Source organism: Natator depressus, chromosome 18 (genome assembly GCF_965152275.1).
Source record: "Natator depressus isolate rNatDep1 chromosome 18, rNatDep2.hap1, whole genome shotgun sequence".
NCBI lineage: Eukaryota > Metazoa > Chordata > Testudines > Cheloniidae > Natator > Natator depressus.
In genome coordinates, this window is record NC_134251.1 from 20,730,715 (window position 1) to 20,753,759 (window position 23,045).

The following is a 23,045-nucleotide window of genomic DNA, read 5'->3' on the forward strand; positions in this document are numbered from 1 at the left end:
TGACCCTCTTGCTGGCACTGATGGGCAGCCGTTCTCCACAAGCAGAACCGCGGTATAGTTTGCTTGGTACATTGAAATGTAACTGGGAGTAAATGAAGGAAATGAGTCATCTGCAGAACTGATGCTCGAGCTTGGGGAGGAAAAATACTCTCGTCTCACCTCCGTCTATTCCATTTCTCACCACAAAGACATTGCTGGCGCACTGGCCAACAGCCACCCCTGCCATTAGGAGCGGGGAGAGATGAGGCAATTCACACAGGATTGAGAAGAGGGAAAAACCCTTGAAAATCAGAAAGACGTACATTCTTGAGCATTCCACTGCCCCTAATTTTAAGTGAGTCGGAGCTGGAGAGAGGCGCTGCTCACAGAAAGCCAAACTCTCCTGTTTGCCCACAGGAGATGTAAAGAACACTGTGAGCTGCCCGGACCCTCACTCTTCTGCCTCTCTGCCAGTGTGCCTTCCCCAGGACCTGGACAGGGGTCTGCTTTCTGAATTTGAAGCTTAGAGTGAGTAGGCGTTGTTAGCAAAATGGATCATTCTTAGCCATTGTGGCTAGCACTTAGCTTTGTTTACGACTGTGACAGTCTTTGTTGCTGAAAGGAGTCTAACCTCCCTGCCGCCTGCCAAAAATATCTAGCCAATCTAGACATGCATTGGAAGGAGCCATGAGCTAAGCTAAACCTCAAATATCCCCTGTGGGGTTTGATCATCTAATGGCAAAAAAGTGGGGATGCTAAGGGGAGGAAGCTTGGTCTAGTGATTAGAGCATAGGACTGGGAGTAGAAGGACGTTGGTTCTCATCCTGAGGCGGAGACTGGTTCTTTGTGACCAAGAGGAAGTTGTTTCACTTTACTGTGCCTCTATAAAATGTATTGCTCACCTCCCCGACGATGACTTTATCACCAGTGACATCTGCCCAGTCCCTCCTCCTCCCACGCCCCAAAGGTCTCCTGTCCCTTTTTAAGACATTCTGAAATTCCACTCTTGCTTCACGTTCTCCTCATCAGTCTTTCATTCTCATGCCCCTAAGATGCTGGCAAACACTGAGTGTGTCTTTCTTTCTATGTACCAGCTCCCTCTTCGCTTTCATTGTTTTTAATGCTGCAAGTCTCAGCTGGGGACTGAAATCCTGACATCTGATATTTCTGCAAATGACAAGACTGGGGCAATGTGGAAAGCAAGCTGCTAATCCCTGAGTGCTTTCAAAATGTCAGCACCGCAGTCAGTTTCCGCCTCCTCCAGTTATCAGTCCCTGCTGACTGTCTCACAGCGTTAGCACTTTGAGTAGAGTGAGCCTTCCTTGGCTGTGTGCCGGCAGAGGAGACATTTTACCTACGTACACCCTGAGGTCAGTAAGAGAAGGGAAACCAAAACCCAGACTCCACCAATTTTGCTCATCAGGTGGCCTGTCAGCTGAGAACCTCTGCTGCACAATGGAAACTGCAGTGGGTCGTTGGTGCAGAGTGGCTGCTTTGGATCATAGGGCCATGAGGCAGGCCCCACACCTGGCCGTTCTGGAGAATGCTCCTGAAGAGAGGGCCACTGGCACCAAAACAGAGCCAGAAACACAAAACAGGGTAAGAATGAAGATGACCAAATTCTCTAGGAGATTCTGACACACTGAATGGAGAGGAGAAAGGTCCCCTCTCACAGAGACGCTGCCCTGATCAGCAGGGAGGAAGAAAGGGAGTTGGTCATAACACACACAGGCGCTGATGGCTGGGGGAAGAGGACAATGAGGCATGGGGAGGTGGTTTCTGTAGAAAAATCTCACACTTCCTGGGGGCCCCCGTGATCCCAAGGTCCTTGATAGCAAGCCTGAGGAGAGGCAAGCTTGGAAAGATTCTCCACCCTAAATGGCTAAGAGACACCTGGGTCGTCTCAGGCTCTTGGAGGGCTCCTGCAGTGTGAGATGGGGGTGTATGAATGTGTGTCTGGAATGGCACCTCTCGCCCAAGCTGAGAGAACTCGTTGCTGGTGCCTGCAGTCCAGGGGGCCCTAGACCAACTCAGTCCTTGTGGGCAGAGAGCCTGCTGTGGCTAGCACAGACCCAACTAGGAGCAGCTGCAGGGCAAGCTGAACATGATTTCAAACAGGAAGGAGTGGGCCTGGTTTGAGCATGAGTTGAGGGGATGGTGTGTAAGGATTGGGTGACACGTGTTCTCAGCACCTCCGGTGATTCATTTTGTTCACCTTTATTACCAGAACCGGGCAAACTCCGTGGAATTGGCGGGTCTGTGAGCCCCATAAAATATTTTTTGAGTTCACAAAACCAGTCTCTGTTAATGCACCTTTTCTCTATCATTTAAACACATTCCCCGCCTCCCCACCCTCCTGAGGAGAAGTTAATAAAAACTGCTGATTCCAGGACTGAGTTTAACCCTTCTCTTCTTGCTTCAGGGAGCTCTAGATATGGATATAGATCAGAGGTGGGCCAACTACGGCCCCCGGGACCATTCTGCCCGACCCCTGAGCTCCTGGCCCGGGAGGCTTGCCCCAGCCCCTCCCCCGCTGTTCCCCTTCCCCCGCAGCCTCAGCTCACTGCGCCGGCGGCGCGATGCTCTGGGCGGTGGGGCTGCAAGCTCCTGGGGCAGCCCAGCTGCGCAGCCTGGCCTGACCCGGTGCTCTGCGCTGCACGGCGCGTGGCTGGCTCCAGCCGGGCGGCACGGCTGCCTGTCCTGGTGCAGCTGCCCCCCAGCCACCAGTGCTCCAGGCAGTGCGGTAAGGGGGCAGGGAGCAGGGGAGGGGGGTTGGATAGAGGGCAGGGGAGTTTGGGGGGTGGTCAGGGGCCGGGGGTGTGGATAGAGGTCGGGGCGGTCATAGGGTGGGGAACAGGGGGGTTGAATGGGGGCAGGTGTTCTGCGGGCGGTCAGTGGTTGGATGGGGCAGGGGTTTGCAATCAGGAAGGAGAGGGGGGTTTGGATGGGGTGTCGGAGGGCAGTTAGGGGCAGGGGGTCCGGGGCCATCAGGGAACAGGGTGGGTTGGATGGGGCAGGAGTCCCAGGGGGGCCGTCAGGGGGCAAGAAGCGGGGGGGGGGGCAGCTAGGGGGCAGGGGCCGGGCCACACCTGGCTGGGGGGGCACAGCCTCCCCTAACCGGCCCTCCATACAATTTCTGAAACCCGATGTGGCCCTCAGGTAAAAAAGTTTGCCCGCCCCTGATATAGATAGATGTATCTCCCTGCAGCAAGATATAGCTATATAGATGTTAATGTAATTTTAATTTAAAATGTGTCTTCTGTCGATAGCACTATTGCATTCTATTGTGCACTATTAAAGAAACAATGGCTCGAGGTAGAGGGACTATCAAGTTACACATCAGTCTGCAGGGTTTGATTTTATTACAAACCACAACAATACAGCCATCAAGGGGGGGCGGGAAATCCTATTGATTGATTTATAACTTGCTGGTCCATCTGTCCCCAGCCATTATTCCATGTATAATTTTTCATTATGTGCATGACAACTGATTCTCAGCCACATTAAGACACAGTGTGCAATCACGGAGGAGTACAAAGGACCACTAAATATGTTGGAGTTATAATGCTGACAGTAAAACTTTGAGGGAAACCAGAAGTGGCTGTGCGGGCACTGGGACACTCCTGGAAATGGAATTTAGTTATTTACTTGTTATAAGGAATATTAAACAGCAGTAACTGAGAGGCAGCGGGGACAACTGAGGTCTGCAGCTGGCTGCATTACTACCCTTGGTCAAAAAGAAAAGGAGGACTTGTGGAACCTTAGAGACGAACCAATTTATTTGAGCATAAGCTTTCGTGAGCTACAGCTCAGCTGTAGCTCACGAAAGCTTATGCTCAAATAAATTGGTTCGTCTCTAAGGTTCCACAAGTCCTCCTTTTCTTTTTGCGAATACAGACTAACACGGCTGTTACTCTGAAACCTACCCTTGGACAAATCACTTCACTTCTATGTGTCTGTTCCCCTCTCATCCTTTGTCTTTTTAGACTGCCTTCGGGCCCAGGATTGACTTGTGCTGTGGGTATGCACAGGACCTACCACGATAAGGCCTCCATTTCAGTTGGGGCCCGGGCACTAATATAGTAATAATGGAACAGTAGGACCAACAGGACAACCTAGTCACCTTCACCAGCACCTAGTAAGAATGGCCAAGAGATAGACCATGGCTGCAGTGTCCACAGAGGGATGAGTTCGTCTGATGTACCCTAGGAACTTTTCTTTCCGGAGATTCTTTTGAAAGCATCTCCGCCTGTGAATGGACATTTCCCTCCAACACAGCTGACACAGCCATCGTGTAGCTCTGCATATTAGAGTAGGTTGAGATTAAGGCCCAGGTGGGTAGTGTAGTACTTGGTTGCACTGAGCCTGGCTAGCCCTTGGTCTCTGTCAGCCCCCCATGGTGAAGTTAGTGAATCTGGATGTGGTGTCTTGTTTAGATCTTGAGGTCTGTGTCTTCCCCCACTTCCCCCTCCCCTCCTGCGCCCCTGTTAGCCGATGGCCAGGGATGTTTGGTGAGGTGCCAGCTATGCCCGTTTATACCATCCGTGACTTTAACCGCTAGGACGCACTGTCCCTTCGCGGAGGGCAGCCCGGGCTAGGCTGACGGATGCCCCAAGGTCCTAACCACCCGTGACTTTAACTGCTAGAGCTCAGAGCTCCTTCGCAGCGGGCAGTCAGGATTGACTGACAGGTGCCCCAAGAGTTTGCCCCGTGGAGGCGGCACAACTCAACGCTAGGCTCTTAGTACTCTCACCTAATGGCCAGGCTTTATAGCCAAAACGGCTGAGGTTCTTTAATTGTGTTGGCTGCTTTACAGTAAACCAGAGAAACAAGTCAGGCTTATGCATAAATGGTTACCAAAATTTATTAAACTAGATTCTAATCATGTGGTTACAAAATTGCTAGTGCCTACTTATTTAAGTGTAGAGATGTTACACACACAAACAAGTTACAAAACTGAAGCTACAATCCCAAAGAAAGAAAACAAAGTATAGAGCTCTATTTCAAAATATGTGTACACTAAAGATAGGAGATCAGGTGTGGGTGCTTCTTACCCTCCTTGCATCTCTCGATTCCAGCGGTGCCAAGCCAGGATCGGTCACTCAATTCCGCAGAAAGACGAATAAGGGACAAGGCTTAGGGACCCTCTTAGCTGCAGAAGCCTTGGGAGGCTGTCACTTATCTGACCAGCAGATAGATAGTGAAAAGCACTCAAAAATCATGGTGCTGTAGGTCCCCTACTTATACCTCTGTACTCCTTTATTCTCTTTCTCCTTTCTATGCTAAATTGGGGCTGGTCTGTCGGGGTGACGCCAGCTCTCGCAAGAGTAGTTCACACTTGCAAGGGAGAAACAATAAGTTTCGACTACTGGACATTTCTTTTATCAGGGTAAATATTTTCCCACCTAGGATGTTGGTGTGTGTGCATCATGCTGTTTTAGTAGGGGCTAAGAGCCATGTCTGTCACAGCGCCTCTGCCTGCTGTGAGCCCAATTGTTGTATACGTTCCCAGAGGCACATTGTCGCAGCACACCTGTGCTTCTCTCAGCTTCAAAGGCTGTGCTGGAGTGCCCTGGTGTTTTGGCTCCCGTGTGTTTCCAGCAATGCTGGTCTGAGGGGGGGGGCTGGCTGTCTGGCTACATTCCACCCCCTGATGCACCACACTACATCCCAGATTGCAAGGTGGCGGTGATGCCAGCACCTCTTGCCCTCCTTGGGGAAATCTAGAAATACCCAACAACCAAATTAGAGGATGAGGGTTCGCGGAATTGGTTAGGATCCCTTTTTAGCTCTAGGTATCTGATTTGTGTGGAGGAAAGAGCAGTTTGAATCAAACGCTTCATAATACATAAAGTTACACAAAAAACAATTACAATAATTAAAATGGTTAAAACAGTATTTACAACCGAATGTAAAAACGGGGAGAGGGAAAATCCCAAGTGTTGAGCTAACCATTGCATCCATGAGGTTTGTCCATTCTCAGCCACTGCATGTAAAATTTTAACTGCACCTTTAATAGCAACCACATCTTGCTCTATTTGCCCTGAATGATTTACATAAACTTCTTTAGATGATCCCGTTACATATTTCACAGGCCGTCCCCAAACAGTGCGATGCCATTGTCCCACCCCCCCCGAGTCAATGTGAGGGTTGGTGGTGTACCATGCTGGTCCCCACTGAAAGATGTCGCTTTTGTTCCACCAATCATTTAGGCTGAGTGGTACAAATTCAATTCCCAGTCCATTGGTTGAATTTAGCAAGGTGCACATCCAGCAATTTGTAGCACCAGCAGCTGAGGCGATGGTTTGGATTGCTCCCCGAAGAGGATGTTCTGGTATTGCCAAGGTGACTGGAGCCAACAGAAGGATCATGAGGGCTTGCAGGAACATATCTCTGGTGGGTCGTGGTCTAGCTAAAAAAAACTTATTTTAAAACCAAAAGCAAAAATTACACCTGCTATTATAAGTAATGGCAAATATATCAACAGTCCATAGTAGTCTCTAGTGATCAAACAGGTCTGCTGCATGGTCCATTTTGCTGACAGGTTAGCTGGCAGGTTGCTCGGAACCATGGGACCATTCCTGCAATAAATCACATGGTCAGCCGGTCTTGGATGCGATCCAAGCCTCTGTAATGGTTATTAGCCTTTTATCAGCATTTAAGGCACTCCATACACCTTTCTCTTTATAGGCGTGCAAAACGCAGGTAAAGGTTCCCAGGGCTGGGTGTTTAATCACCACAGTGTCTCCGGGAGCATACTTGGAACTGTGCAGTGGTGTTCTGGCAGGGGAGATAGCTTTCCCTGTAGGGAAGAATCCCCTGCTGATTGGACTTCCTGTAGGAGTCTGTCTGTTGTTTAATCTCTGCACCATTTCGTCCAGTCTGTCTCCCCATGTGCCGTCAGTAGGCTTCAAGTGATTCTTTAGCAACCCATTCCAGCGCTCGACCATGCCATTAGATTGAGGTCGATATGGAAGGTGGAAGGTCCATTGGACTCCATGGTTAAGGGTCCATTCCCTTACAAGTTTATTCTTAAAATGCGAACCATTATCTGATTGGATTTCTTGAGGCATTGGGACAATTGCTGTTAAGCGGTTTAGTCCCATAATTGTGGACAACCCTGTTGCCAATCGGGTTGGATATGCAAAACCAATCCCTGAAACAATTTCTACCCCAGTCAAGATGTATTTCCACCTCTGCCTTGTAGTGGGCAGTGGTCCAACATAGTCGACCTGCCAGGTTGCCCATAGTGTTTTCCCATCTCTTAGCCTGGCAAATCTTTGTCCTTCTGCTATATGTTTTCTAGTCTCAGCACAAATAGTGCAGGCTTGCACCAGGTCTCTAGCCTGTCTGTGGGTGATAGGCCACCCCCTGATATGTGCTTGCCGAACTAACTCATCACTTCCTGTGTGTCCTAAATTATCATGTAACCATGAATATAAGCGTTCCCATTCTACTTGTGTGGTAAAGAGCTGGGCAGCTGTATCGGCTGAATTGTTTAACTGTGCAGCTGGGGTATTATTCCTCTGATGAGCTGAGACATGTCCTATAGACAGGGGTTGTTGCAGGGCATGCTGATATAACCACTTCCAGTATTCCAGTCCCCATACTGGTTTACCTCCTATTTCCCAGTGGTTATTTTTCCAGTTAGTGATCCACTGAGTGGCACCTGCCCATACCGCATAGGAATCCGTATATACTGCGGTGGCTCCTGCTTCACAAGCCAGTTTAATTGCTGCCAATTCTGCAAGTTGTGCTGACCCATCAATTTCAGCAGTTAGGGGTGCTGCAGAGGTGTCTGCAGGCACTGCTGCAGCTTTTCCCTTCCATTTTCCTTTTACCAGCCTGGCACTGCCATCAGTGAACCATACTCCCTCAGGCTTAGAAGGATCAAATGGGGCAGCATCCTTAATAGGAGACTGCTGTGGAGGTAGGCGGTATTCATCAGGCATTCCTACTTTCCATAGGGATTCCTGAATCATAGTGGGGTTTTGTGCAGTGTCTGCACTACCTACCCTGTGGTGTATGTAAAGTGCCCATCTTTGGATAGTCATTTTTTGTGCTACACCAGGTGGTAACTCTTTCCCTTCCAATATAGGTTTAATGATTGGAAGAGGAGTGTGAATTGTGATGTCCTTATCCTGAGTTAATTCCTCAGTTTCTCTCAAGGCTGTGTAAGCTGCCAGAAGCACCTTCTCATAAGGCGTGTAGTTAGCCTGTGACCCTTGCCATGACTTGGAACCAAACTGAATTGGTCGTCTGGGAGCAGTGTCACTTTCTTGCCAGAGAGCATAAGACATTCCAGTGGCTCCCACAGTTAGGTACAAATGGAATGGGGCTTCAGGATGTATGGGACCCAGAGCCTGATAGGTGTGTATCTCCCCTATCAGTTGCCTGAGGGCTTCCTCATGGGCAGGAGCCCATTCCCAGGCAGCACTTTTCTTTAACAAATTGTACAATGGTCTGGCTATAATGGCAAAGCCAGGTACATGTTTTCTCCAAAACCCCAGGGTTCCCAAAATCTGTCTCAATTGATCTTTACTTTCAGGGGAGGGTGCCTGATTTAGCTCTTGCACAGTGTCATTAGGCACAGACCTCCTACCTCCCATCCATACAGTACCTAAGAATTTTATCTCTTGGGAGGGACCTTGGCATTTCTCAGCTGGTAACTCTAAATTAAGGGCTTCTAGTGCTTCTTTGATTTGATTCATAGCCTCCTGTACCTCTTCTGAGGTTTTCCCACCTATTAAGATGTCATCAATGTATTGCACAGTTTGTACATTGGCTGGCAGTATAAGGTCATCTAGGACCTTTGCCAGTGCCCCATGGCAAATAGTGGGTGAGTGTTTAAACCCTTGTGGCATTCGGGTAAAAGTGTATTGTACACCTCTCCAAGTAAAAGCAAATCTTTCCTGGTCAGCTGGTTGCAAAGGGACCATGAAGAACATGTCCTTTACATCTAATACTGCTAGCCAAGGTTTATCCCAGGTTTGTATGGTGTTTACAATATCTGTTATGCTAGGGACTGCTGCAGTTAATGGTCCAGTGTTACTGTTTAGCTTCCTATAGTCTATAGTGAGTCTCCATTTGCCATTTGGCTTCTTGATGGGCCACACAGGAGAATTAAAGCGAGAGTGGGTACGAATTAAAATTCCTCGCTGTTCCAAATCTTTGATCAGGTCAGTAACAGGGCTTATGGCCTCAGCTGGGACATTATACTGCTTTATGTTTGTTACTGTTGAGGGCGGGAGAGCAGGCGCACTGCTAAGTAAGTTTACAGAATAGTGGGGAGGGCTTTCCTCTTCCAGGTGGGTGGCATGAGGAACAGAACTGACTCCAAAAGCCCATCTTTCCCCATTAATCCTTCCCTTCTTTCCTCTTAAAACGTCCATGCCCAGTATGTTGGCATTGCCCAAAATCACCTCATATTTTCGGGGCTGATGGTGGGGTTGCAATGGGATATCCAGTTTTATCTTAACTAATGGGTAAGTTATGGTACTGCCATTTACTCCTGTAACAAGTACCTGCTTTCGGCCAGTAAGTGGCAAGCCCTGAAAACTTTCTCGCTTAATCATGGACATTTGAGCCCGTGTCCATTAAGAAAGGAATAATGTGTTTGTCATTTACAGTTACATGTATCCGGGGGTCTTTTGCTGTTGTTTTCTCCTCTTTGGATTTAAGCTGGTTTATTAGGAGAGGAGATTGACCCCCGCAAGCTAGTTTCCCTGCTCTGGTAATTCTTGCAGTTGCTGGAGCAATGGAGTATACAGAGTGTCTGTAGGTGGGGGGGGAGGAGAGAGCTGCAGAGGTGCACTGGGAGTAGCATTAGTTGTCTCCCAGTCAGCTCTTTTGAAGGTGGTGAATAATTTTAGCCGCTCTGTGGGCAGTCCATTTATCACCTCTCTGGGATAACCTAAAGCCAGACATTGTCTCCACAACTTGGCTCTAAGCTCCTTTTCCTCCTGGGTTGGCTCTCACTTGTTTTTATGTCCTTTAGATGGTGCCCCCTTATTTCCCTGAAGGGAACGCATCTTAGCTTTGCCTGTCAGTGCTCTGATGTCTCCGAATTCTCTAAAGTATGACACCAGAAGGTTTAGCAGTGCCCGAAAGGTACTGTTATGTGCTGCAGCTTCTGATCTAAGGGACAGTGCCATAGCCCTATGGTTACTCGGAGCTCCCTTAAGCAGGGGTCTGAGATCATCTACATTTACCTGACCCTCCCATGGACTTTCATAGTTTAACTCTTGAGGGTTTTGGCCAAGCATGCTAATGACAGCCACAGTTAATAGAGCTGCTTTTACCTCATCTATGTTGGTCCAGTGCATTACTGTGGGTTCATCTCGGTCTGCTGGGTAAATTCCTCTTGCCCATCGACAAGCCAGAGACCAAAGTGTTTTAGGGGTGTTCCCCTCTGAATGTTCCAGGAATATTCCTGCACCTAAGTTAAGGCGCTCAGTTTCTTGGGCTGTCAGGCGTATATATCCACCCCCAGTGTCCCAGAGGCGGACCAGCCACTCTATTATACCTTCCTCAGACTTTTTAGCAAAATCTCCCTGGATTGTTTTTAACTCCATGGGAGTATATTGGCGGGTGGTAATTTTGGTAAAGTGTGTTGGAGCTTTATTCCCTTTTCCCTTTTTACCTCCCCTCTTTGTTTTTGAAGAGGTGGATGGATCATTGTCATCCCCTTCTTCATCCTGCTCTGCCCCACTCAAATTTCCCTCATGTTCTTCTGATTTGTGCTGTGTGATAGCTGGTCTTAATTTTACAGAGGGACCTTCCTCCTCAGAGGAGGGGGACTCATCTGCTGAATCCCAAATATCTCCATCCCATTCCTCAGGGTCTAGCCAGAGAGCAGCCTCAACTTTAGCCCGGTTGATTCTGCGTGTTTTAGTCTCCAGCTTTTCCCTTCGTTCTATCCCTTCTTTCTCAATTAAGGGAAGTAATCTTTTCTGAAGATGTTCCATATCCCTATTCAGTGTTCTTACTCTGGTATCTAAATTCTGGCATTCCTTGCGCAGTGTGTCCCTTTCCTGTTGTAGCCTATTAAATTCTATTGCCAGACTATGATAATCTTTACAGGCAGCTTGCCAAATGTTAGTAAGCAGCCATATACAAGCACCTTTTCCTTTCCCTTTCTTCATCTTGCAGGCAGTTCTCCAGTTACAGAAATGCTGCCAGATCTCTGCTGGTTTTCCCCAATATTTCTCCAGCAGTTCTTTGCTCCACAGAGGATTTCCCCATCCCTCTTGGGTCAAACTTTTCTCTAGCTCAGGGAATTCTGTGGTGTTTATCATGACTGGTTTCATTGTGTTACTGTAGTGCAGCCTATATCACAATCCTGTTCGTGACGCCAAATCTGTTAGCCGATGGCCAGGGATGTTTGGTGAGGTGCCAGCTATGCCCGTTTATACCATCCGTGACTTTAACCGCTAGGACGCACTGTCCCTTCGCGGCGGGCAGCCCGGGCTAGGCTGACGGATGCCCCAAGGTCCTAATCACCCGTGACTTTAACTGCTAGAGCTCAGAGCTCCTTCGCAGCGGGCAGTCAACACTGACTGACAGGTGCCCCAATGGCAGCACTAAGAGCCTCTCCACACCCGTGACTTTAACTGCTAGAGCTCAGAGCTCCTTCGCAGCGGGCAGTCAGGATTGACTGACAGGTGCCCCAAGAGTTTGCCCCGTGGAGGCGGCACAACTCAACACTAGGCTCTTAGTACTCTCACCTAATGGCCAGGCTTTATAGCCAAAACGGCTGAGGTTCTTTAATTGTGTTGGCTGCTTCACAGTAAACCAGAGAAACAAGTCAGGCTTATGCATAAATGGTTACCAAAATTTATTAAACTAGATTCTAATCATGTGGTTACAAAATTGCTAGTGCCTACTTATTTAAATGTAGAGATGTTACACACACAAACAAGTTACAAAACTGAAGCTACAATCCCAAAGAAAGAAAACAAAGTATAGAGCTCTATTTCAAAATATGTGTACACTAAAGATAGGAGATCAGGTGTGGGTGCTTCTTACCCTCCTTGCATCTCTCGATTCCAGCGGTGCCAAGCCAGGATCGGTCACTCAATTCCGCAGAAAGACGAATAAGGGACAAGGCTTAGGGACCCTCTTAGCTGCAGAAGCCTTGGGAGGCTGTCACTTATCTGACCAGCAGATAGATAGTGAAAAGCACTCAAAAATCATGGTGCTGTAGGTCCCCTACTTATACCTCTGTACTCCTTTATTCTCTTTCTCCTTTCTATGCTAAATTGGGGCTGGTCTGTCGGGGTGACGCCAGCTCTCGCAAGAGTAGTTCACACTTGCAAGGGAGAAACAATAAGTTTCGACTACTAGACATTTCTTTTATCAGGGTAAATATTTTCCCACCTAGGATGTTGGTGTGTGTGCATCATGCTGTTTTAGTAGGGGCTAAGAGCCATGTCTGTCACAGCGCCTCTGCCTGCTGTGAGCCCAATTGTTGTATACGTTCCCAGAGGCACATTGTCGCAGCACACCTGTGCTTCTCTCAGCTTCAAAGGCTGTGCTGGAGTGCCCTGGTGTTTTGGCTCCCGTGTGTTTCCAGCAATGCTGGTCTGAGGGGGGGGGCTGGCTGTCTGGCTACAGCCCCTGACCGTGGCTCTGTGGGAGTACGGGCAGTTCCTTCTGGCAGGGAGTTTCTGCCGTGGTGAGCAGTGTGCCTGAATAAACCTCCTCCCAACGTTGTCTAAACCTGAATCTGCAGCATAGGTTCCTCTGCTGACACAGTGCGCAAAAAGCCTTGAGCTGGAAGGAGGAACTTGGTGTCCATTAATGCTTCTGGCGGCCATCGCTTTGCGTTTACCCAAATCTTCCCAAACGATGATGCTGCAGTGGCCATCGGCTCATTAACAGCAAACTCTGCAGGATGTTTCTCCTGAAAAACTCCCCGTATTTCATTCACGTCCATGTGACTAGATTTTTGGTAGATCTGCTTCTAAATGTGAAGCTTACATTCAAAGGAGGCGAAGCATTAGCCTGCTGTCTCTCATGCCGGGTTACTGAGGCGGCCAGGTATCTTCAAAACAAAGAGGTCTGACAAGAGTTGCTGACAGAATAGTGAACCATCAATGAGCCTCTGTGTCACAGTTCCCTTCCAGATGCCTAGCAGGGTACTCATCAGAGCTGGCTGCATCCTATGGTTCTAAGCGGTACTTCTGCTCTCTGTCATATCTAACAAGCCAACTTTTGGGGTGGGGGGAAGTATCCAGTCCATCGCAAGCTATCATTACCCGAGCACTTGGCAGTGAAAGTGTTGGTGAATCCGGCTTGTTAAAGGTGACCTTGGTTTTATTATATTAAACTGTCAGAGTTCACATTTCTGAGTGTTTGATTTATACTTGGCATGCATCTTGGCAGAGAAGTCTGCACCACTTCTTAAAAAGATGTCACTTCTCACTGATGTTTTCTACATGCTATGAACAGCTTCGATATTTTATCCCTTCACTGCAATGTTGAGTAAAAGTCCACCTCCTCCAGGAGGCTGCCAGATGGAAAGTGAGGCTGCTGCAATTTAAACTTGAGTAATGAAAAATAAATAACAATAGTGAGTAGTGCACATGGTGCACCGGTGCTCAGTTCAGCAAAGCATAAATATGGAGGCAGACAGATACGTGGATAGACAGAATCTGGAGGGCCAGAGCCTCATCGGATGTAAATCAAGATCCTTCCATTCACTACTGTGGAGTTACGCCTATTTACACCAGCAGAAGATCTGTTTCTGAGTCTTTAGTGCACACAGGTCATCTCGAGTCTGCAGGCTAAAACAGTGGAAGAGAGAAGGATGTATCTATCAGAGGGGCCTTTGGAAATGTGGCTCTCTACAGTTGAGAGGTAAGCGAGTAATCCCATTGACCTCCTAAGTAAGAAATAATTAGTGTGAATAAGGGTTGCGGAATCTGGAAGGAAAGAAGCTACATAATGGCTGTTCTCTGTTGTGACATTTCTCTTCCTGAGTGACGTGTGAAGGGTGTTTTCCCTCTGCTCGGAAGCTAACACATGTCACAATTGACTTCAGCTGTCAGGTATTGGTCCATGTCTTTCACTCTTCTTCAGGTCAGAAACAAACGTCAGTGACATTTCTGGAAAATTAGCGGTACTTTGAATATGTGCGGGCAACAACTCTGAGTTAAGGTGAAAGCCAGTAGCACCTGCGAACATCTCCAGATACTCGTCTCTGTGTCTGACTTCTCTTGGCGGTATATCGATGCCCTTATATTGACAGGGGGTCTCAGCCTGTCAATCAGCTTCTAGAGCACGGGTTCATCTCCTGGCTGGTGCGTGTAGGGGCTGTCCCTTTCAGGCTGAGCTGTCAGCCCCTGACAGGGGAAGATACTAGCACTGTCACGCTAGTAGTAATGAGAGTCATTAATCCTGATGAGACACATTGATAAACAGGAAAAAAAAGGGGGGGGTGAGTTTAAAGGAGAACTGAAGGCTTTGTATTTGATAAAAGAGTAAAGCAGTAAATACAGGGCTAGATTGTGACTTGGACTATGCAGAATAGAAGGGAATGAGAGCCCCCTTTACATGCCTGTAAGGTCTACCCAGACTTTGTGTCCAGGCATGTAGGAATAAACAGAGCTATGCACCTGCATATTCTCTTCCTAGAGTGGGGAGCAGAGAATGGTTGGAGAGGGGCAAGAAACAGGCAGAGCCTTGGCTGCATCTGACACATGGCCAGCATGGGTGTGGGGAGAAGGTAAAGGTCCTCTTTTGGACAGTCTGTTGTGGAATAATTAGTGCGCTTCACACCAGGGGCTAGTCTGGCATGCCTATTCTGCAATAACCACGCCGATCAATTTCCACATGTAGACAAGCCCTTCCTAACTAGTCAGCCCCCCTGCCTCTTTCACTACAGACTGTGAAACTCAGACTACTGGAAATTTTGCTTCAGAGTATTTGATTAATGGGCTAGATCCGAAGCTGGGGTAAATTGTCGAAGTAGTACAGTGACTTCAGCTGAAGCCCTTACAATTTACGTCAGCTGAGGATCTGCCCATTATACCAGATCTTCTTTCTGAATGTGGTATTTACCCCCAGGGAGCAGGCTGGGAATCCCTTGAAACGGAGCACTTTCTTTCAAGACATGGAAACAATCAAACCAGTGGATTATACACACACATACATTTGCTGCTTTCAGTGCCACACTGGCATTTATTTATTTATTACAAGTATCTTGCACCAGGATAATATTCACTAAAGCTCTAACATCTGTTTGCGATAGACAGCATCCTTGGGCAGCAGCCAGCAAAATCATTTCATTACAAAATTGCAACTGTAACACACGCACAAAGCTACAAACCTACTGTACACTGAGATGCTTCTGTTTTCAAACTACTCATTAGGAATGATGCACAAGCCAAAATTATACCCCGTGTAAGGGGAATTAGGAGAAAATGAGCCCATCTGACCTCCTAAGTGATAGCACTTAGTACTGTAATTACTATCTATGGTTAATCCCACTCTCGCTACAAAGCTGTACCGAAGTTTCCGTCTTTCCTCCAGAGGGTATATGTCTTTATGTTTCTTCAGTTCTTCATGCCTAATTCAGGCTGACAAGGAACATAGTTGAGGGGATAGAAAACGAGAAGCCTGGTTTAAAGATTATTTTATATAATGCAAGACAGAAAATTAAGTTGCCACTGTCTGATGGTGGCTCGCTGGCCCTGAGTGAAATGATTTGGGAGGGTGATAGGAGGATAGGTTTTTAGGGGATAGGTGCCAGGAGCCAACACTGCAGTGGGTACTCAGAGATAATCTTGTTGGCAGCCTCAGGAGACAGACAGAGACCTGCCTGGGAATGGGGCTGCATTTTCGCTCTGTGTGGCTTGGCCAAGTCCGAGGTATGTTGTGTGGCCACTGTCCTTGCCCTAGCAGTCTTTTGGGAGGGCTTTGATGCCCAAGAGGTCAGTCCAGCACTTTTCAACTAAACCAGCCTCACTGAAAAAAGGTTATTAAAAATCATTATGGATGCAAAATGCTTCGGGCAGGACTGTGATCCTCTGCTATGACTTCAGTAGGGCTGTTTCCCATTCCACTGCAATGAAGGTATCCCCAACTGGCCCTCAAGGACTGTAAGGCATGGGAAGAGGAGCTGGCGGGAGCACGGAGAGAATTAATATCTCCTGCTGTCCCCCTGAGGGTGGATACATGCAGCAAACTCTGAGACAGGGTGACCTCAGTGGACGAAGCGGGGTGTACAGGGAGAGGATTATTTCCCAGTGCCACCCGACGGTTATTAGGGTTTTTTTCGGGAAGGCAGCAACGATTGGTGGTGTATGTAAATTTCATTCATATTCCCTGTCTAACTGAATTACACGCTGTCAGACTCCCACGCTGGTGTCAGGAAGCACCCCTACAGCCTCCCTGTGATGCAGTTATCCCAGAGCCAGACTCAGGATCTCTAGAGGGTTTGAATCCCAGCCAGTCAGTTTCAATTAAAGAAACTCTTTCATTCCCCGTGAATTCCAGAACCCCTCCCTGCGCGTCTATGAATGCAGTGCCAAGCCCAGGGCTTAGGCCACTATGTCGTGCTGGAGCAGCAGTAAGAACCCGGAAAGGTTGGGCTGAGGAGAGGGAAGCAGAGGCCATGGGAGCCTTGTAGCCCTGTTAGTAAAGACGGGGCAGCAGCAGTGCCCTGAGCCTTTGGAATCTAAAGGGCAGGTAGGGAAGAGGCAGGATCTGCAGGGTTGCAGGGACCTGCTGTGCTTTCTTAGGAAGAAGTGGCCAGTGCAGACTCAGGTCCAAGCACACAGGGACACTGTGAGTTACAGAGCCACCGGGCCATCTTGGGGTCCCCAGCCTGTACACCCTTCTCAGGCTTCGCACTCTTGTGTCATCCCCAAAGAACCTGGGTAGAATTATAGCCTTGTTGCTGGCTCTGCATTTGCTTCACAGAGCTTGGAAGTCTTGACTTGAGCAGAGCTGGAAGTTTTACCAAGTAATACAACTGCAGGTCGGGTCCTCGCTCGTTATTATCCTGGATTCCTTTTGTTTCCTATCTCCACTCTCTTTTGATTTTTCTTCACAGGTCTGGCAGTCCATCAGATCATAACAATCACAGTGTCCCTCATCATGGTCATAGCTGCTCTGATAACAACTCTCGTCTTAAAAAATTGGTAAGGACCACTGTCAATCTGCTTGGTCTGAGTGTTGGTGCTGGCTCTGGAGTGTGTGGAGGGGTAGACTGGGGATCAGGAGGGAGGGACAGGAATAATGATTCTTTTGAATTGCAATGAATTAAAAAAATCAGTAAATACTCAGATATCATGGGAATGCGCTCCAAAGAATTGCAGGGAAATTAAAAATAATCTTTGTTTGGGTTGAGATTTTTAAAGAAGGGCCCTCAACTCTCTTTTTATTTAGAACTTAGAATTTGGAATCATGCCCAGCCTTGCACTATCCAGATATGTTAGCAAGAATGGAGAACAACATGGGCACATGAAAAAACACCCCTCCTGCTAAGGTATCAGCTAAGCACTGTGGTGAGAGAAAGAGATGGCACTCTATGACTACTGCTAGTCAATGCACTCACTCCCCAGAGTCTTATATCAAAATTCAGGTTACACAACTGCATCTCATTTTAAGGCCCCTAAATCTGGGAAGTTTGCATATTGCCAGAGCTAAGGGATTCAGCTTCACTTCATAATACCCCTTGGACTTCACACTGGCAAAGGATGGTACTGCACTCTCTTAGTTTAGGAGCTACAAAATGTCTCAACAGTGGCATCTTCTGGCGAGGTCAGAGTAATTTACTCTACTGCTCTGGGTTTCCCCACAAGGGTAATGCACCCTGCCCTGAATAGAATGACTTTATTGCTTGTGTGCTGAGTTATTGTCTGAAGCTAAGCTATTCCCTTAAACACAAGACTGGCTTAGCATATAATAATTATATTTTCTGACCTTTTCTACAGCTCTAGGGACTGAATGCATCTTCTGAGCCTCTTGAATGCATCCAGTTTTACATTTGCCATATCCCCTAGAGTGCCCATGCACTCCTCTAGCCTAATTTGCTCTCATTTATTCCTCAACATCAGCTATGCATAGAGTAAAATAGGTTAGTTCTTAGCTTCAGGCATTCCTGCCTTTACCTATTTTCCAAGAGAAATTGTCCTACTTTGAGGTCAGTTTTGCTGGATGTAATAATGCTATTGCACCCGTGGGTAATCTGAAAAAATGCAGCGTAACTCTGCTTCTCCCCTACACAGTTCTGAGGCCTGTAGTCCCCCGTCCCCCCCCTGCCCCCAGCAACTATATTCTCTAATAGCTTCCAAGCTTATCAGTCATATAGTGTAAATTCCCGCAGGTGATCCCAGTACTCTCCTCAGGTGATTGGATAAAATAAGATATTGATACTAGAAATATATTGAAAAGTCTGATTGAGAGTCAGGAATCCCCATATTAAACAGGATTGAGAAGGCTCATCTTAGGTTCTGTGTAGTTAGAGTATTCACACCTTCTCCACTGAAATGTTTTTGAACAAAAATCACAATTGGGTATTGTTAGAGTCTTACAAAAATGAAACGGTTGAAAATGTTTGCAATGTTCTTAGAGGAACTGTTTTTGTCAACCCAGTAGCAGAGATGTATACTTCCACATGCCATTAAAATATGTATTATAAGGCAAGAATTTCTCAAATAAAGTGATTTTGGATGCCTCTGTTTCTAGGTGCCCAGTCTGTCTTCTTGAAGAGGACTGGTATTTCTTAGAGCTGGACAAATACTGCAAAACATTCTGGGAGAATATTTACTTAAATTTATAAATGAGTTTGCTTTGGACATGTGGGTGGCTCTCTTCTGTCTGCTTTCTGCAATTCAATTTTCCTGGCATGGATGCTCACAGAAAGAGGATGTCAGAGTTTCATGTACCAGCATTTGTAGAAAGCTAATTTTAAATTCACAACAGAAGTGCTTATTAGACCTGGCCAACTTTTTGGATTTCAAAAATTGAAAAAAATTATCAAAATTTCACAATTTGATGACAAAATTGGGAACAAGGAGGAGAATCCATGACATTTTTGTCCTCCCCCTTTTTTAAACCAATTTAGCATCAGTTAAATTTTTAAAAAAATATTCAAAAGCTCATCAATATTTCAATGAAAAAAACCAGGAAAACATTCAACAAACATTTTTGCCATTTCCCCCCTCTCTTTCCTGACAAACTAGAATGTTATACACACATCAAAACAGAAAACTGAAACAATACGACATGATTTATGTGACCAATCTCAACTAATTAGCACAGGTCAAATAGCAAGACTTGGAGAGAACTGCTTGTGATCAGTCCAGTGTGGGGAAAAAATCTGCCAAAACAAAATATTTTTGGATAATTTCAAACAACAGATAAAATATCAGGAAATCTCACTCTGAGATATTGCTCAAGAGCAAAAAAGAGCCAAAATCCCTGTGGCATTGTGATTTATTTATGCAGCTCTAATCTTTGTCCAATTGTATTTTGAGTCCTTGTATATCCCAAGGAACCAAGGGAGGCAATGTGGTGGAGTAACAAGAGTGGTAGACAGGGAGATAAGATGTTTGGATCATGAAGCCCTTCATGCCAGAGACTGACTAGGTGACTTTGGGCAAGCCATGTAACCACTCTGTGACTCAGTTTTCAGTTGTATGAAATGGGGTTAGTAGTTTACCCGCTTTATAAACACTTTGAGATGAATGATTGCTCAATGCAGTGCAAAGTTTATATTATCTGTGTAAATTCACAGTATGGGGAACTGCTTATCTTTAGCAGGTGTCTATTTCAGTTTGAGAAATCAATGGAAACTGTACAGATCGGCATTATGGATGGACGTCTGGATGTACACAAGGGGCCAAAACGATCACTGGTGTAAGTGGTCGTAACTTTGTTAACATCAGTGGAATTGCTCCTGCTTATGCCAGCCATGAATCTAATTTATAGAGTTATTGGTTAGGATTTTCAAAAGCCTCTAACATACATAGGTGTCTAACTCCCCTTGACTTTCAGTGGGACTTGATTGCTTAGTTTCCTCAGGCCCTTTTGAAATTCCCACTTGATATTTATAGCCAGCTTTTTCGAGCCTACAAGTCAGGATCTTAATAAATCCATATTTTACTAAATAAAAGTGCCCAGCCATCTCATGTGCTACTGAAGTCAATACTCAATGGTTTTGCACATTAAATCATTTCTATTCAGGATTGAGGCAACTAGCTTTTAGCACCTAAGTTTGAAACTTTAGGCTTATTTAGAACGACATAAGAACAGCCAGACAGCATCAGACCAGGGGTCCATGTAGTCCAGTATTCTGGCTCCAGCAGTGGCCAGTAGCAGATGGTTTGGATGAATGCCCATAATGGACAGTTATGGAATAATGTGCTCTCAAAGGAAAGTTTCTTATTCACCTGCATCAGCTAGCTTGTTTTCTTATGATCTGAAAGAAAAACAATATTCTATCAAGTGTAATATTCCCATTATCCATACAAATGCATCCACTCAAATTCTCTGTTGGTGTAAATCAGTTGAAATGGAATTATGCCAGCAAAAAATTTAGCACCTAATCGTTTTCTGAATTTTACTAAGTTCTTCACCTCAATTATCTCTTTTGGCAATGATGATATTTAAACCTTGGAAAGCCACGGTGGTTGCAGTCATAGGTATGGCTCATCACAAGTCTGAAAATGACCCCTAGTCCTTTTTAAACTTCAGAAATATTTCTAACAATCCTGGGCTCTTTGGGAACTGGAAATACTAGAAATGCAACTATTCTTGGCTGGACTAGGGTGTGGGAGAGATCAGGGATGAAATCCTGATCCCAACCAAGTCAATCTTACCATTGACTTCAGTGGGGCCAGGATTTCACTCCAGGAGTGAAAATACATGAGTGTTTCAACCAAATCAGGGAGAATAGGTAAAAGGCTGGTGGTAAGAGAAGGTTGCTCCAATGGTTGTGCCAATGAAAAATACTGACACTAGCATGTGGGAGGCTAATTTTTCAGTATTTCTAACTCAGCCAAAACCAAAGGGGCTGTATGTCTCACAAGAAAGCTTTTTCTTAGGGGATAGGGAAAACAAAGGAGTTGAGCTAAGCACCCCAATGCTTATCCTGAAACTTTGGCTCTAGAGGTAGCCTAACCTCTAGAGCCCAAGTGTTCCTTATCAGTCTTAAGGATCCCCTCTCCCCCTTTTCTCTCTAGCCCTTCCTCCCGTTATTGTTATATGTAATAACAAATGACTGTACATCTTTCTTTTTTTTATCCTCATGCACCTGGTGCCTGGGGCGTCCACCAGTTTCCACCATTTATTTTGATCTTGTGCTGGTCTGTTTAGGCTTCTGAGTATTGTGCTGATGGATTTGGCTTCTTTCTCTATTGTTCTGTGTAATGTTTCTCTAGGTCTTCATCTTTGAATTGTATGACCATACATATGGTTCTCCAAATTGTCCAGGACATATAATGTCCGTGTAGCAGGTGCCCTGTTGTGTGCCTGTATAGATCTTGAAATACAGTACATTTCTCGAAAGAAGAAGAACATCCTATGTCAAACTCATGAGGTGCAGTAGGTGGAAGGGGATGAAATACAGAATCTCCCCTGTAGACTAATGCACCAATGAGTTATCAGGCATGATTACATGGGGCTTCAGAATCAATGAGTGAACCATATCCAATGTATCTGTAAATGTTCTCTGAGTCCCAGTGCTTCTCTCTCAGACCAATTTCCTGCCATTATTTGTCACAACAGCTTCAAGGACACAAAAGGGTTAAGTTGATCGTTCTTGTTTAAAATCTTTGTGCAAAGAAAGTTCTAACTTCCTGCAAATACGGCTGCACCTCTTATCTCAGTAATTCTTCTGAGAATAAAAGGCGCACATTTAAAATTTAACTTTAAACATAAAAGATAAAGGGAATTGATTGCTTGATTATGGCGGATCTTTCCTAAGTGCTTGTGAATTGTAATCTAATATTAAATGATGGATAATTAATGGTAGGTAATGTAAGTTCCTCTCTCAAGGGTCACAGTTGTATTTTGGGTTGTGTTTTTTTTTCTTTTCTTTTTTCTTTCTTTTCTTTTTTTTAAATTTAACACCCAGTTGTGTGCAAAGTGGAAACACACGGCGGAACGGCCACCAACGCAAAATCAATCAGCAGGAAGAGAGTTGCCAGAACTTGACAGACTTCACCCCAGCCCGTGTGCCCAGTAACCTGGACATATTCACAGCCTACAATGAAACACTACAGTGCTCCCACGAGTGCGTCAGGACACCAATGCCAGTGTATACAGAGGAGATGTTACACTCACCCGGTGATTATAAAACAACGTTCAATGGAAACAGGTAAGACAGGCATTGAGCAGTCTCTTACTCTACAGTCTCTCACGCACATTTACATTTAGAGGATTCAAATTTATTTGGGGTTAAAAAAAAGCTCCTTAAGCTATTACACTCAAGTTATTATTTTGATATGTAACAGAAAATTCCAATTAATAATCGATATTGACAAAATCCAGTAGTGAAGGAAATTGACACCATTGGATTGCAATGGTTCTTTAAGCCATGATGTGCATTTTCCTTCCCAGATTTACCTAGTCAGTTAGAAACATTTACCTGCTATGAGTCTAGTTTGGTTAGCACCATCTACTATGTAGAACCAGGAATACCAAACTTCTCTGTCTTCAAAATAAGGACAAATGATTACTCATGACCTATGTGACCCATAGCCATAGGCCATTGATTATTTCTAATGCCTGTAAAATGGCAATTTTAAGTCCTGCTTTTGTCCTTACAATGCCAGCTAGGCTCACCTGGAACACATCTTCTTAAGCTGTGCTGTTGTATAGTACCACACATTTTTCAACTCCCCTCTACCACTTCCAGCAAGGAAATTTACCTCAAATCTATCTTCCAGAATTTCCATGCTGCTTTTTTAAGTAGCATCTGTCAAGCTGTTCAGATTTAAGTGACAATGTGATTAACACAAGAATAGGCTGCATGAATCCATTTTGTCTGGTATGAAATAATGATACATTAATAAGGAGGAGTTGACAGAATTTGGAATTAAAGATTTGAGCCA

At 45.9% G+C, this 23,045-nt stretch overlaps 1 protein-coding gene across 2 annotated transcripts in view; it reads left to right on the top strand.

Moving 5' to 3' along the window:
* Positions 1-23,045, top strand: part of AJAP1 (adherens junctions associated protein 1) — a 118,387-nt gene that overhangs the window by 78,211 nt on the left and 17,131 nt on the right. For both annotated transcript variants that reach the window (XM_074933935.1, XM_074933936.1), the window contains exons 3-4: positions 17,039-17,126; positions 22,067-22,309. In XM_074933935.1, coding sequence (XP_074790036.1) covers positions 17,039-17,126; positions 22,067-22,309 — 331 coding nt within the window. The remainder of the gene's footprint in view (positions 1-17,038; positions 17,127-22,066; positions 22,310-23,045) is intronic.